The sequence below is a fragment of the Lycorma delicatula genome, chromosome 9 (assembly GCF_047948215.1).
Source record: "Lycorma delicatula isolate Av1 chromosome 9, ASM4794821v1, whole genome shotgun sequence".
Lineage (NCBI taxonomy): Eukaryota > Metazoa > Arthropoda > Insecta > Hemiptera > Fulgoridae > Lycorma > Lycorma delicatula.
The window spans coordinates 84,351,882-84,368,028 of record NC_134463.1 but is presented as its reverse complement, the minus strand read 5'-3'; the positions used below and the strand labels follow the sequence as shown (position 1 = coordinate 84,368,028).

The 16,147-nt window shown below is 28.7% G+C and overlaps 1 protein-coding gene across 1 annotated transcript in view; it reads right to left on the bottom strand.

Moving 5' to 3' along the window:
- Positions 1 to 16,147, bottom strand: part of LOC142330431 (spermatogenesis-associated protein 20) — a 50,672-nt gene that overhangs the window by 27,396 nt on the left and 7,129 nt on the right. The window contains exons 6-9 of the mRNA XM_075375667.1: positions 14,800 to 14,979; positions 3,802 to 4,011; positions 2,515 to 2,707; positions 566 to 734 (exon numbers count right to left, since the gene is read on the bottom strand). Coding sequence (XP_075231782.1) covers positions 566 to 734; positions 2,515 to 2,707; positions 3,802 to 4,011; positions 14,800 to 14,979 — 752 coding nt within the window. The remainder of the gene's footprint in view (positions 1 to 565; positions 735 to 2,514; positions 2,708 to 3,801; positions 4,012 to 14,799; positions 14,980 to 16,147) is intronic.

Below are 16,147 nucleotides of genomic sequence, written 5' to 3'. Positions count from 1 at the left end.
ATAATGTAAAATTTGTTATGTTGCAATTCATGTCTTTGCACGTATATCTGTTTCTATGAGATGATTTGCCAAATTTGATACTGTTGTATGTAGTGCTTGTATATGATCCTTGTATTTAGTGGTCCCATTTATCCATGAGAAACACAAACCAGCTTAAAATGAAAAATGTATTAATACCACACAATTCCATACTTCACATCCTTCAATATAATCAGTCTTTACAGAAACATATAGAACAAGAAACTATCACAACATTGTACGTCACAAAAAAAAAAAATATATACAACTCACAAAACAAGATTTCAACACACTTGAACATGAAATTTTCAAACACACAAAACTTGATTAAAAAAATATTTAATGAACAACAATTTTGAATAAACATTTAACATTTTTAAAACTTATCTATACTTCCTTACTAATGCTATTGAAAACTGAACTTAAGTGATTGCTGCTAATTAGCTCTGAAAGGTCCTTCAGAACATTTCATTATTTTTAGAATCTTTTAATAATTTTAGTTTTATTAAAATTCATCAAATAAAGAATATAATACAAAGTTACTTACATTTGTACAATAGATCCATTTTTATCTGTGTAACAGCTGCGATATAAAGTTCCATTCTCACTATTATATAAATAATTTTTAATGAAATTAGCAGCATCTATTGCTCTCTTAACATAATCAGCATTTTCCAAAACATTAGCAGCATGTGAATAACCAGAAATCATTAAACCTGAAATATTATTAAAATAGTATTTTATTAAGAATTAAAAAAAAAAAACTAGAAATTTTAACTTCAGTAAATACACATTTTTAAGACAAATTATTTTTATAGTTTTAACTATCCAGATAATAAGTAATCCTGAAGTACTGAAAAGTGATTTATCAGGCTAATTAGATTATTAAAAGAAGATATTGATAAGAATGAAAAAAAGCTTTTAGTGTTGATATGTTGTGAATAGCAATATTTGTTATATAGATTCCCACTAATTTGGTCTACTTATAGCCAAACAAATTTTTTTTTTGAAATTCAATTATGAGGGCAAGTAAAAATTATCTACACTTGTCATTCTATAACTTATTTACACAAAGGTAGGGTTCAACATGCACTTAATTTTTCTACGTTGTCACCTCTCTTGTCAATGCACGTGGTCCACAAGCTTGTGTATTCCTTCCAAGAATAAGGGTTCTGGTTAGTTATAAAGTCACTTTTGCACTCCTTCCTGCACATTTAAGTCTGTGGAAAATCGATAACCTTGTAAAAGCAATCTTGAGTGGAACGAATAGATGAAAGTCAGAGGAAGCGAGATCTGAGCTATAGGAAGGGTTTTCCAGTATCTCAAAATTCAATTTGTTGATGGTTTGAATGATGTGGCGAACCAAGTACAGGTGGATGTTGTCATGGAACAACATAACACTATCTTTGAGAACAGACTTTACAGAAGCCAAGTTCGTCATGGATGATTTGTTCAGAAGAACTATGACTTCAAAGAAGATGCTATCTCATTGAGGCTAACTCGCCTATTCCTCTATGCTATTCATCTATTATAATAACCTTCACTAGAGCTTGCTGAATCTTGTCATCCATGGTGGAGACTGACAGGCGTCCTGCTCCCATTTCGTTTGGCCACTTTTAAACTTCTTGATCCACAAAACAATACTTTTATATAATAAAACACTGTCCTCGTATTGTGATATAAATCTATAATGAATTTCAGCCCCTTTCAAACCCTCTGACCAGAGCAATTGGTCACTGCTCGTTGTTCCTTCTTGATGTAAATTTTGCTAGTAGAGTGGACATGTTTACACTGCAATACATAGATGGCAAATGGTGCCCATGTCAAATTTCTACATGATCGGAATCAAATTTTGCACTGATTGCAATCATACCATCTCTGAGTACATATGCGCAGAAAGCAGTACGACAACCTTGAAGGTGTGTTATGGTGTAAATGTAGATAATTTCTGACTCGCCCTCGTACATTACAAATACATTATTTCATTTGAGCAAATATTTAAAGCAGTGTTAATAACAATGACTAAAAGTCATTAAGTGGTGATGAAATTGAATATTTCTGAAATGGAAAATTCACAGGAATACTAAATCTAAGTGAGACTATGGGATGATAATTAAATACACAACACTCAATACTTCAAGTGGGCAGTCATACAGTGTCCATTGTATACATTTTTTATATGTTAATCTATCATGACTAGATGTAACAAACATAATAAATCTTCAAATCACATTTACAATTGTGTTTTTAAGATTATTTATTATATCTAAAAGTGTCTATACATATCTCTATACTATTATGTAAAGAGGAAGAGGGTGTTTGTTTGTTCGGGATAACCAAAAAAAAATATAATCACAACTAAATTTTTACCCATGTTTCTTGGCATACCTGAGAAAGTTTTTAGATATATTTCATCTCAGAACACACACACATTTGTATGATGATGTAACTTACAACTAATGAAAAATATATTTATTAAAATAAAACACTTTTTACCATTCCAAGCAGTAATTATTTTATTATCAAGATGTGGCCTTGGTCTCTTTTTCCTTGCATCATACAATATTTTATGTGCACCAGAAAGTTCTGATTTAAGTTGCTCAACAGTAATTCCAAACTTTTCAGCTGTTTCAGTAACAGAATGTTTAATTATAAGAACATTCTTATTTGTCAATTCATTATGTGGATCCTAAAGAAAAAAGTAAAAAAAAAGAAAAAAGAACATAAAAGTAATAATAAAAAATTTAGCAAAAATATTACTGTTTAAGGGACATTATTATAATATAATATAATATACTAAGATATGAAATAAAAGTATTTTCATGATGGAAAAAAGTTTATATAGGATCAGAAACCCAAGATAATCATCTTCTAATTACATAATCAAATGTAATTTGATTATGTAATTAGGTAATTATGTAATTTATTTATGTAATTAAGTTGCCAGGTATATTATCCTTTTCTCTCCACACTTTCCTTAATTTTCTCTTTCAATCTTGTTGTATATTCTCTGTATATCTCTGGGAATCATCTTTCATGCCTTAGACATGTTTAAACAGACACACAATACATCTATCTGTACATAACAATAACAACTATGACCTACTTATTTAAGTTTGTACTTCATTATACCATTCCAAGTATTGAGCTATCTTTTTACACAAATTCCATTTTTCTCCAAATTGTCATACCATGCTACAGCGTGAAAATTAGGTTTTATTAGTCACTATAACGTAATGATTCAATTACCCTTACTCAATACAATTTTCAAATGACATAGTGTATGTTTTGCATTACCCATTAAAAAAAGGAATCAATTATTTTATAAAAATAAAAATAAACTAGTATTCAAATTTTGAGCCATTAGGAATTTGTTTCTTAAAATACCGAATTCCACTATCTTTTGCAATAAATTTTGCTCTAGCTGTCATAACTTTATCTGTGAGGTCTACCTTATCTATTGTACTTCCTATTTTCAAACAATAAAAATAGTTAAGTATGGAAAGAAACAAATTTTGAATGATTTAGAAATGAAAGCAACAAATGTCAATGGACCATAAACCAAAAATGTTTTTAAGAAATATTAAAAACATAGAAATAAGACCAAATAGATTGAATTTTTGAGTGAATATGAGGAATAGTATGTACATTTCATGACTCTGTACGTGCCTTTCTTGGTTGGGTGTGAACTCTCAGCATCTTTCATATTTTACGATGGTTTTATTAAAAAATAAAACCATCTTTGGTTAGAATATTAAAAAAAAATTAATAAATAAATTTTACCTGACTTGGATCAACATTTCCATTTTCTTTAACATTGTAATAATAGGAGAAAACATCAGCTAACAACAAATCTGGTTTATTTTCAATAGGCTTAGACAAAAGCTCTGTTATTTCATCATAAGTCCAAACATAGAATGCACCTTCCCTTTTATCAGAAGCTTCAGCGTCTGGAAATGAATCAGCATCTTCAGCACTAAAAAACCCTCCTTCCTAAACATAAAAAGCAAAAAAAAACTATGTTTATAAGATGATATAATTATCATCTTATATCATCATCTTATAATTATGATTATAAGATGATCAAACTAACGGAATGTCCTAAAAAAATGTAGATAAAACACATAAATAAATTAGAATAAGTATATATTACGTTATAGAAGTTATTTGGAAGCTTTGCATTGGGAATATAGTGAACTCTAAGTCTTAGAGTTGTGTGAATTTTCTAATCTTATATGAAAGTTATTTAACAAATCTATAATTCTCAACTGACAAAAAAAATCTTAACTATCTGTTGTAAGTGTATGTTAACACACACAACACACAGCACATACATGCATGTTTGTATACTTATGCATGTGCATTTATATACATACACACACCCACACAATAATCTGTGTACTGAACCAATTTATTTCTAACAATTAGTAGTTTCTGCAATTTTTGTAAACCAACAAAATATTAATTATTTAAATTATTAAAAACATTTAATATACATGCAGTTATTTTAATTCTGTAATATTTTTTTAATTTATTGTAATAAATACCCTCCTCTATGAATCATGAGACCTTGCCATTGGTGAGGGGGCTTGAGTGCTCAGGGATACAGAGTAGCTGGACCGAAGGTGCAACCATATCGGAGAGGTATCTGTTGAGAGCCAGACTAAGGAATGATTCCTGAAAGAGGGCAGCAGCTCTTTCAGTAGTTGTTAGGGGCGTGAGTCAGGACGACAAAAACGGCCGTATCAACATCACTCAGTCCTCTGAGTACTGCGCAGCTGAAAGCAATGGAAAACTACAGCTGCTTTTTTTCCAAGAAAATGTGGCTCTCTGCATTTTCACATAGCAATAATGGAGATTGATGAAGCAATTAAACACGTAAAAGGAGATGAAAATTTAATAATAGTTGGAGATTGAAATGCAAGCATTGGAGAAGGCAAGGAAGGAAATATAGTGGGTGAATACGGGCTGGGCAAAAGGAATGAAAGAGGGGACCGACTTATAGAGTTTTGCACGAAGAATAATTTAGTTAATTGCCAACACCCAATTTAGAAATCATAATAGAAGAATATACACTTGGAAAAAGCCAGGCGATACTGCAAGGTATCAGATAGATTATATCATGGTTAAGCAAAGATTTAGAAATCAACTCGTTGACTGCAAAACTTACCCTGGAGCAGACATTGATAGCGACCATAATTTGGTGATAATGAAATGTAGATTGGGGTTTAAAAACCTGAAGAAAAGGTGTCAGATGAATCGGTGGAATTTAGAGAAACTTGAAGAAGAGGAGGTAAAGAAGATTTTTGAGGAGGACATCGCAAGAGGTCCGAGTAAAAAAGATAAGGTAGAAAATGTAGAAGAAGAATGGGAGAATGTTAAAAAGGAAATTCTTAAATCAGCAGAAGCAAACTTAGGCGGAATAAAGAGAACTGGTAGAAAACCTTGGGTTTCAGACGATATATTGCAGCTGATGGATGAACGTAGAAAATATAAGAATGCTAGTGATGAAGAAAGTAAAAGAAACTATCGGCAATTAAGAAATGCTATAAACAGGAAGTGCTATAAACAGGAAGTGCAAACTGGTGAAAGAAGAGTGGATTAAAGAAAAGTGTTCAGAAGTGGAAAGAGAAATGAACATTGGTAAAATAAACGGAGCATACAGGAAAGTTAAGGAAAATTTTGGGGTACATAAATTAAAATGTAATAATGTGTTAAACATTGATGGTACACCAATATATAATACGAAAGGTAAAGTCGATAGATGGGTGGAATATATTGAAGAGTTATACGGAGGAAATGAATTAGAAAATGGTGTTATAGAGGAAGAAGAGGAAGTTGAGGAGGATGAAATGGGAGAAACAATACTGAGATCTGAATTTAAGAGAGCATTAAAAGATTTAAATGGCAAAAAGGCTCCTGGAACAGACGGAATACCTGTAGAATTACTGCGCAGTGCAGGTGAGGAAGCGATTGATAGATTATACAAACTGGTGTGTAATATTTATGAAAATGGGGAATTTCCATCAGACTTCAAAAAAAGTGTTATAGTTATGATACCAAAGAAAGCAGGGGCAGATAAATGTGAAGAATACAGAACAATTAGTTTAACTAGTCATGCATCAAAAATCTTAACTAGAATTTTATACAGAAGAATTGAGAGAGTGGAAGAAGTGTTAGAAGAAGACCAATTTGGTTTCAGGAAAAGTATAGGGACAAGGGAAGCAATTTTAAGCCTCAGATTAATAGTAGAAGGAAGATTAAAGAAAAACAAACCAACATACTTGGCGTTTATAGACCTAGAAAAGGCTTTCGATAACGTAGACTGGAATAAAATGTTCAGCATTTTAAAAAAATTAGGGTTCAAATACAGAGATAGAAGAACAATTGCTAACATGTACAGGAACCAAACAGCAACAATAACAATTGAAGAACATAAGAAAGAAGCCCTAATAAGAAAGGGAGTCCGATAAGGATGTTCCCTATCTCCGTTACTTTTTAATCTTTACATGGAACTAGCAGTTAATGATGTTAAAGAACAATTTAGATTCGGAGTAACAGTACAAGGTGAAAAGATAAAGATGCTACGATTTGCTGATGATATAGTAATTCTAGCCGAGAGTAAAAAGGATTTAGAAGAAACAATGAACGGCATAGATGAAGTCCTACGCAAAAACTATCGCACGAAAATAAACAAGAACAAAACAAAAGTAATGAAATGTAGTAGAAATAACAAAGATGGACCACTGAATGTGAAAATAGGAGGAGAAAAGATTATGGAGGTAGAAGAATTTTGTTATTTGGGAAGTAAAATTACTAAAGATGGACGAAGCAGGAGCGATATAAAATGCCGAATAGCACAAGCTAAACGAGCCTTCAGTAAGAAATATAATTTGTTTACATCAAAAATTAATTTAAATGTCAGGAAAAGATTTTTGAAAGTGTATGTTTGGAGTGTCGCTTTATATGGAAGTGAAACTTGGACAATCGGAGTATCTGAGAAGAAAAGATTAGAAGCTTTTGAAATGTGGTGCTATAGGAGAATGTTAAAAATCAGATGGGTGGATAAAGTGACAAATGAAGAGGTATTGCGGCAAATAGATGAAGAAAGAAGCATTTGGAAAAATATAGTGAAAAGAAGAGACAGACTTATAGGCCACATACTAAGGGATCCTGGAATAGTCGCTTTAATATTGGAAGGACAGGTAGAAGGGAAAAATTGTGTAGGCAGGCCACGTTTGGAGTATGTAAAACAAATTGTTGGGGATGTAGGATGTAGAGGGTATACTGAAATGAAACGACTAGCACTAGATAGGGAATCTTGGAGAGCTGCATCAAACCAGTCAAATGACTGAAGACAAAAAAAAAAAAAAAAAAAAAAAAAAAAGTAATAAATACCATGGAAGTATGCCATTACAAGCAGTAAATTTTTTTAATCGGACCATCAATTAATTTCCATTAATTACAAACTGGATCGCTTTCGTATTTATATAAGGGTGATATATATTTATTTTACATGAGGTTAGGGCCACTAAGTGAATGCTTGCTGGGTGCTTCTGAGCAGATTTAATTAACTTTATATTTGTAAACTTAAAAAAATAATCAGTGAGTTATATGAAAATGATAATTTTGTGTGTAACCAATACCTGTGAGAGAATCTATAAAAAAAAAAAAAAAAAAATTGTGGCTGGTTTTTTTTTATCTTATATAAAAATAGCATAATGCAAAAAAAATTGATGTTTTTTTTTAACTTCAATATATAATTTTATCAGTGATATCAACAATATGAAGCTCAATGAATGTTTCCTAAGAAATATGATAGCCATACAAAATAAAGGAAACCTAAACTAAATGACTTATTGAAAGTAGAAATTTTTTTTTGAAATAAAGAATTGTAATTACTAATCTTAAGGAATACAAAAAAACTACAATAATAAATTCCAGCCTAAATTAAACTTGAACTGCTGTTCCTTATACTTAAAAGAGGTATATCTTGCCTCTGAATGTGTTATTTTCTCCAAGTGAACCTTTTTATATCTAGAATGACTTGGGCATTGGAAACTGCTAAATTGATGATTTGCGGCATATTCCATATTTTAATATGTCTTATATCATATAATATTATATCTAATATTGTTTCTTACATGTACAAATTCAGGGCTGTTTTAATATTCTAATATAAAACAAGATGATTTATTTATTTGTTAAAATTACAAGGTATAAAAAATTAATTTCGGAAAATTTAAAATGTCTTTAAATATTGCGAGTCTATACAAGCAAAAGAATGAGTTTAAAAGGAGTTAATACTTAATTTGATATATTCTGTATATATATATATATATATACATAACTAAGAAAAAAAATTCATATAAACATAGGTCAGAAAACAGTTCATTAGCAAGTTCTGGACTAGCGAGTCCTGGGAGAATTTCATGATACTTATATACAGAATGATTCCAAATTGCATGGCAATCTCTTGGGAGATGATTATATAGCCAAAAATAAAAAAAAAATCCATACAAACATAGGTCAAAAAACAGTTCATTAGCAAATTTCGGCTTGTGAAACATTTAGCCCTACTTTCTACTCCTATGAAATTAAATTGTACTAAAATTCTCGGGGTACAAATCGCGGGGTAAATTTGTTGCTTCCTTATGGTCTTTGATTTAAGAAATTGAATAAAAGTGGTTCCAGACCTCAATTTCACTTATGTTTTAAGAAAAATGGGGTAAAGCAGAAAAAAATGTTGTTGAAAAATATATTTTTTATGTTTCGAATAAAATAACTTTGTTAATTTACTACTAAATAAACAGAAATTTCTAGTTAACTTTGTAGAGAATTTATTTCTGAGAAATTCATGTAAATATCTATTAAAACAAATTTCTAGTTAACTTTGTAGAGAATTTATTTCTGAGAAATTCATGTAAAAATCTATTAAAATTAAACACAAATTTCAGAAGTTCAACTTAATTAAAAACAAAACAGACGAATTGGATTGGAAAAGTGACGACACCATTTTAAACAGAACAATTTACATATAAATGCTAAAAAATTATAAAAATAAATTTGAAAGACATCCTTCTAAAACTGTTTGCGCTGTTGTTCACAATGGGTGATACCACAAATTTGTTTTCATTTTTAGAGTTGACAGAGATGCTGTTAATTTATGGTAAAGTAAATAAAAACAGATTGACTGCTGTGTGTGAATATTGGGAAAATTATCCAGAATGAAATGTACTGATAGTAAAATATTTGAAGCTTGAACAGACGAGTTCAAAAAACAATATGCTTAAACCACAACGAATTGATGCTGGTCGTGAATCAATGCCAATGCTGAAGAAGCAATATTGAATGCAATACAATTATCTCCCACTTCAAGCACCAGAAAGTTGTCACATTACTTTAATGTTCTGCAATCAAGTGTGTGGTGAACATTACAGGAGCAGCAATTATACCCATTTCATATAACACATGTACAAGAGTTATTTCACCCGATAATAGTGAAATTCTGTCGATGGTTAATTGGAAAAAACAAACATCACCCTGATTCCTTTGTAATTATCTAATTACTAATGTATTCTGTTTTACAAGAGATGGTAATGTATGTAAATTATCGAAGCACTCACACTTGGGCAGAAGAAAATCCCCATTAGACTACTGCAAGTCATTTCCAATGCAATTTTTTGTTTAATGTGTAGTGTAGTCTTCTTATCTTATAGGCCCTTTTTTCTTAACACAAAGACTCAATGAAGAGCGGTACTTACATTTTTTGCAAATAATCTGATGTAACGCTAGGAAGAAATTCCACTATCAGATAAGAGTATATTTGTGGTTTTTTAATGATTGTGCAACTACTCACTAGTCATGATGTGATGAATCATTTAAACACATTTGGTAAGCGATAGATTGGTCAAAACAGACCAGTAAAATTGGCATCTTGATCTTCCGATCTCATGCCAGCAGACTTCTTTCTTTGGAGTTGATAAAGTTGTTAGTCTATTCCGCTTGTACTGGCACACAAGAAGAACTGACATCATGTAATGGAAGCTGGCGCTAGTATTAGGAATACTAATGGTGCTATTAGGCATGCCTAACTAGCATGGATTCGTTGAGCTGAACTGTGCATTTAACAGAATGGCAGCCACATTGCACAGTTAATTTGAAGAAATGTTTGCAGCTTTATCAAGTAACCATTTTGCAATTTAATCATTTTTAGAAAAAACTGAAGTATTGGATTTTTATTCTTTTCAATCTATGTTTTATTCATTTTTTTCTGTTATTGATAACTTTTCTATTTGCTTTCACTTATATTATGTTGTTCAAACATTGATGAAAATTGTTCTGTTTAAAATCCTATCACTTTTTTGATCCAATTTGTGTTTTTTTTTCTACAATTCAAGTTGAACTTAAATTTGAAATTTTAATAGATGTTATTTATATAAATTTTCTCAGAATCAAATTTTGTACAAAGTTAACTGAAAATTTTTATTTCTTTATTGGTAAATTAATAAAGTTATTTTATTCCAAACCTAAAAAAAAAGGTGTATTTTCTGACAAAGCATTTTTGTGTTTACCCCATTTTTCTTAAAATGTAAGAGAGTTAGCGGTCTGGGATCATTTTTAATCAATTTTTTAGATCAAAAACCATAAGTGAAACACCAAATTTATCTCTTTATTTGTATCCCAAGAATTTGAATAGTTTAATTCCACAGAGGGAGCAGAAAGCAGGGCTAATTGTTTTATTAAAAAAAATTTGCTAACAAATTTTCTGATATGTGAATTTATATATATATTTCTTTATATGAAACTTTTTTCTTATTTTTGGTTATGGAATCAATTCCCGAGACTAATTTAGAATCATTCTAATAATTCAGAATGGTTTAGATTTCACATAGAAATCTAAACCACCAAAACACAGCAATTTTTTTGCAAATGCTAAATTTTTTTTTTAGGAGCAAATGCCATGCCTGACTGGGATAAAACACAGTAAATTGATAAGTTAAACTTACCATATATTAATTTCCAATAACCCATTTCACAGCATTCTGCATTTTCAATTGGCATTAAATTCTCTATTTACTGCATTAAAACATAATCTTTAATAATCTGTCATTGTTTTCTGAGATTACAAGATTACAAGATTGTTATTGTCGAATTTTGAAGATATAAGTGTAAATATAATTTTGCTGTCTAGTACTACAGTAATTTAATCTCGTAGTATTTTTCTTTGTTGTATTGTCATTAATGCCAACTGTTAGAGTGTACTTTTATTATGATTTTAATTAAATCATCATTCTTGAATGTGACCTGGTGGTTTATTATTTTATATTTTTATTTATATTTATAAAGGTATAATATATTATACTATATTATAAAGGTATTTCTCGAGCATATTCATTTTTTTATCACTATCACAAATCTCCAAAATTGTTTTTGCAATCCTTAATCCTATGTTTGCATTCTAACAGATGGTCAGCTACATTAGATATACCTCTTTCTTTACTTCTATATGCTGTGTAAGGTTCCGTAAACTTTTTAAATGATCTATTGTTTTCACCTATAAAAGTATTGTCACATTCGTTGCAATTAATTTTGTACATTCCTGTTAATTCTTCTCTATTATTTTTATTTCTTAAATATTTTATAAAGTGATTATTTGGTTTATATGCTTTCTACTTCCTTGTACAAAGTAAAGGAAGTATTGTGATCGGGAAAAATGTTAGTTTTCAGATTTCAACAAAAATATCCAGTTTGACCATCCTTGAATTGTATTTTGACTAGTTTTAACGTGATGTCTGTACGTAGTATCTCACATAACTCAAAAATGATTAACCATAACATGTTGAAATTTTGGATTTAGGATTGTTGTAACATCTAGTTGTGCACCTCCCCTTTTGTTTGCAACCTGACGAAAAATGTCCAAAAGAGCCCAAAATCCAAAAAATTTAGATTTTGGACTTTTTCTTAACTCCCTCAGTTTTCTTAATAAACCCTCATTGAGAGCTTTTAAACAATATAAGCTTTTTAACTATCATATGTGGGATTTATTTTCATTGGTTCCAGAGTTGCAGCCAATAAAATTTTAATTAATGAAATATTTCGATCTTAGAAGAGAAACGCATATCGGATTTGTCTTCAATTCCTTTTTCTTTTTTTTTTAAATTTAAATATACTGATTTATTAATCATTACTAATCAGTGATTGTAAAAAAAAATGTACAATAAATAATAATTCAATAATAACAATAAAAAAAAAGAAAAAATACTGAAGTTATTAGTGAAATAAAATTTTATCTACTTTTAAAAATGTATATATGTAATTTATAGATATACAAGTAAGTCCTGTAGTGTCCACATTAGATTTTTATATTTATTTTGTCATATACATTAATTTTTTTCTATTATTTTGTTTGTTAATTGTACTTTAGGAATAGACTATTATTAACCTTTGTGTTATTTTTTTCCACTGTATTTTGCTATAATTATCTTGGAATTTTTTATTTTGCTTTTTATAATTTCACCACAAAACAATTAAATATTGCTATTTGTTTTATTTTTTACATTTCTTTTTTGAATTTATTTTTATTGTGTTTTATACAATGAATTGTTCTAAATATGTTTTTATATGTATTAATTTTTTGTAACCACGGATTGTGATTAGAATTTAAATCTATTTTAACATTATTTATTGTGGGTTTTCTGTACACTGATGATTCTATTATACTATGTTTACTTCAATTTAAATATTCAAAAAATGAGTTTTTATGTTATTTTCTATTTCATATATAAATTTTCAATTGTTATTGTAATTATTAAGCTTATTTAGAATAACCAAACGCTCATTATTTATAGTTGGGTTATATATGACTAAAATAACATCTACATATCTTATCTACAATAATATGTGGTGTGTTTTTAATATATTCTACCTTCAAAATCTTGTATAAATATCTCAGACATAATAACAGTTTTATGTGATCCTATTGGTAAGTCTTCTTTTTGTAAATAACAATTATTCTCATACTCAAAGTAATTTTGAAGAAAAATGTTTCTTATAATAGTGTTATAATGGTATATTCTGGGGTTTAATTTAATCTATTTTTTATTATTTCTACTGTGTTGTCAATTAATATATTAGAATACATATTAGTTATATCATAACTTACCATTTTTGAGTTAAAATTAACTTTCATAAAATTTAATTTATTTATGACTACGTAACAATCTTTTACATTATGTTTATAAGTTAGATTCATTTTTATTCTATGTATTTTATCAATAAAATCTGCAGCTGCTGTTTTAAAATTTATTAAAGATTTTATAAGATTATTTAATTTATGTAATTTTGGTAGTTTGGTGAGTTTAGAGGGTGATGATATATAGGGATATAATCTTGAATGGCAATTTAATTTGTAATCATAATTAAATATTTATTAGTTTACCAATAATATAAAGGATATTAAAATCTTTTACAATTCTTAAATATTTATTTGTTGGGTCTTCTAATTTTTAAAAATTATTTCCTGCAAGGTAATTATTTATAAGTTATTTGTATTTGTATTTGTGAATAATAACTGGTGCATTAATCTTTATTTTTTTCTTTGATAACCTCATATTTTGTAATTTTGTTTATTAATTATCTTTTATATTAGACTAATTATTTTCTTATTTGATTCCTATGCAAATTATCAATTTCATCAATATTACATTCAGTATCAAGTATTAAAGTATATTATGCTTAATACCATCTACATTACATGTATTGTAACATGTACCTTCACTACAAATACGAGTAATAAACATTATATTGTTGGTAAAGCATTACTGCCACTGATGATTTCCAGCATTTAGCTGACTAGCTGAATTTACATAAATAACTAATTAAACCATAATAAACATGAAAAAAATATAAAAATTATTATTCAAGCAACATAAGCTTCATTACTGCTGCTGCTAATTATGGATACATACTTTATTGTAAATAAAATTCATTATTCTACCTTTTTAAACCTCAATTTTCTTCTCTGATGAAAAATAACTATTTAGCTTTTTATCATTCAGTTAAGATTTATGTTAAGTGTAAGATATGGTTCTATACACACATGCGCGCACACGCACACACTGAAATTTAGTGGTCATGATTTATCATGTTGGAGCCTTACTTGTGGTTTTTTAATGCAGAAGGCAAATTTTTTTAAAAGAAAAGCCACATCTGAAATGAAAGCTTAAAAACAATACTTTTAAAAAAATGTACTTTGCTACTTCTTAGTCCAAGATTAGGAGTTTATATTTAGAATTTAATTATTTAGTAAAGATTTTGATAATCATGAACACTTATCATCAGATTGTACAACCCCTCATGGAAGTACCAGCAAGGTAAGTGACTATCATTCCGAGTTCAATTATTAAAAATGGAATTTTCTTCAGGAGTAAAAGAAGAAACTTTTCATATATTGCAGATAATTCTGGTTAATTGCATTATAAAATCAATCATTCAACCTACAAGGAACAGCAATTCATTTAGTAAGCATATTTTATAAGTTGTGTACCTCAAAATAAGCATGGTTTCTATAGATTTTGTAATTAATAGATGTCATTAGGCATCGAGTGAGGCATAGAATTAAAGAATATATTTACTCATCACCAAAATTACACAAGAAAAAAACTTTACCTTGTTAAGTGCATATAATACCATGTATTATGTATTATTATACCATGAGAATTAACAATAAAATCTAAAAATAAAAGAAAGAAAAAAATATCAATAAGTAAATATACTCACGGGATGGCTCAGATCTCTTGATACATACGTTAAAATATCATCAATTGTATCAGCAAATAACTGATCTTTCTCTAATAAATATGCTTTGCTGTATACAACAGCCAACTGACCCTGATCATATAACATCTTTTCAAAATGTGGTACGTGCCATTTTTCATCAGTTGAATAACGAGCAAAACCCTAAAAAAGTAATTATTACATCACAATACAGAGAAAAACTGTTATGTGAAAAGTTATAATGTTTTATTACATAATCTTAAAAATACAAACAAAAATTCAAATAATTAGAATAGTTTTGTTCAAACAACCACTTTTACTTGGTAGTTATTGTTATTTTCATGAATAAATGTTTAAAAAAACATACAAGGAATAGTAATGGAAAACTGATGTTATGCAGTGATTGGCAGTGCTTTAACTAAGAAACAACCTCTTTCTTGAGGAATAGGTTTCTATACAGTTGATCCAAATTTCCTATGTAATTAAATAACCATTTCTAGCCACAGCCTTCAAACAACTTCATTCCTAATATTAAAAGCAATCCCCTAATTGTAAAAGTAATTTCTTAACTGAAAAAATAACCAGTTACTGAAAGGATTAAACTTTTTAAATTAGTTAAAAAAATATTATTAACATAACTTCAATCCTATACAGTTTAGAATGCTTAATTTTAAATTAATGCAAAAAGAGCAAATAACATTACATCACAGACTGTGCCAATTATAAAAATTTATGAATTTATGTAATTTTAAATAACATGAATTGCTCTGCTGGTTCATATTTTCTACATTAATCTTTGTTAAATGTTTTACGAAAGAACATTTAATTAAATGGAAAAATCTGCAGCTGTAAAACTTACTTTGACAGCAGCTACTGTATAAAAGACTATGTTGGAAAACTGTACAAGTTTCTGTAATTGTATAAACATTCTATTTTTTTTTATAGTTTATTGTAATTTAGTAATTCATTATGGTAAAATAACATTAAAATAATTTTAAAATAACATATGGTAAGTTCATTTAATCACACTTTTTATAATTATTTTTAGATGATCTTTGCTTTTTGCTTTTATAACATCATCTTTTGTAAAAGTGAAAACCAATTTCTTAATTGGATAAGATTTTTATGGAAATATACAAAAGAATGCATCTGATCTTCATTCATAAGGGATGATTGAAACGTAATGCACAATGTAACATAACGTGAGAACAAAGCGTTGTACAAAGCAGCAGGTGCTGCATTCTTTTAGTTTCATTCCCCTAGTATTAACAATCAAATGACCAATGCCCTCTCATTGTTGACCTCTCAATGTTGACCAATGCCCTCTCATTTTCTGTCAGTCACCATGTTA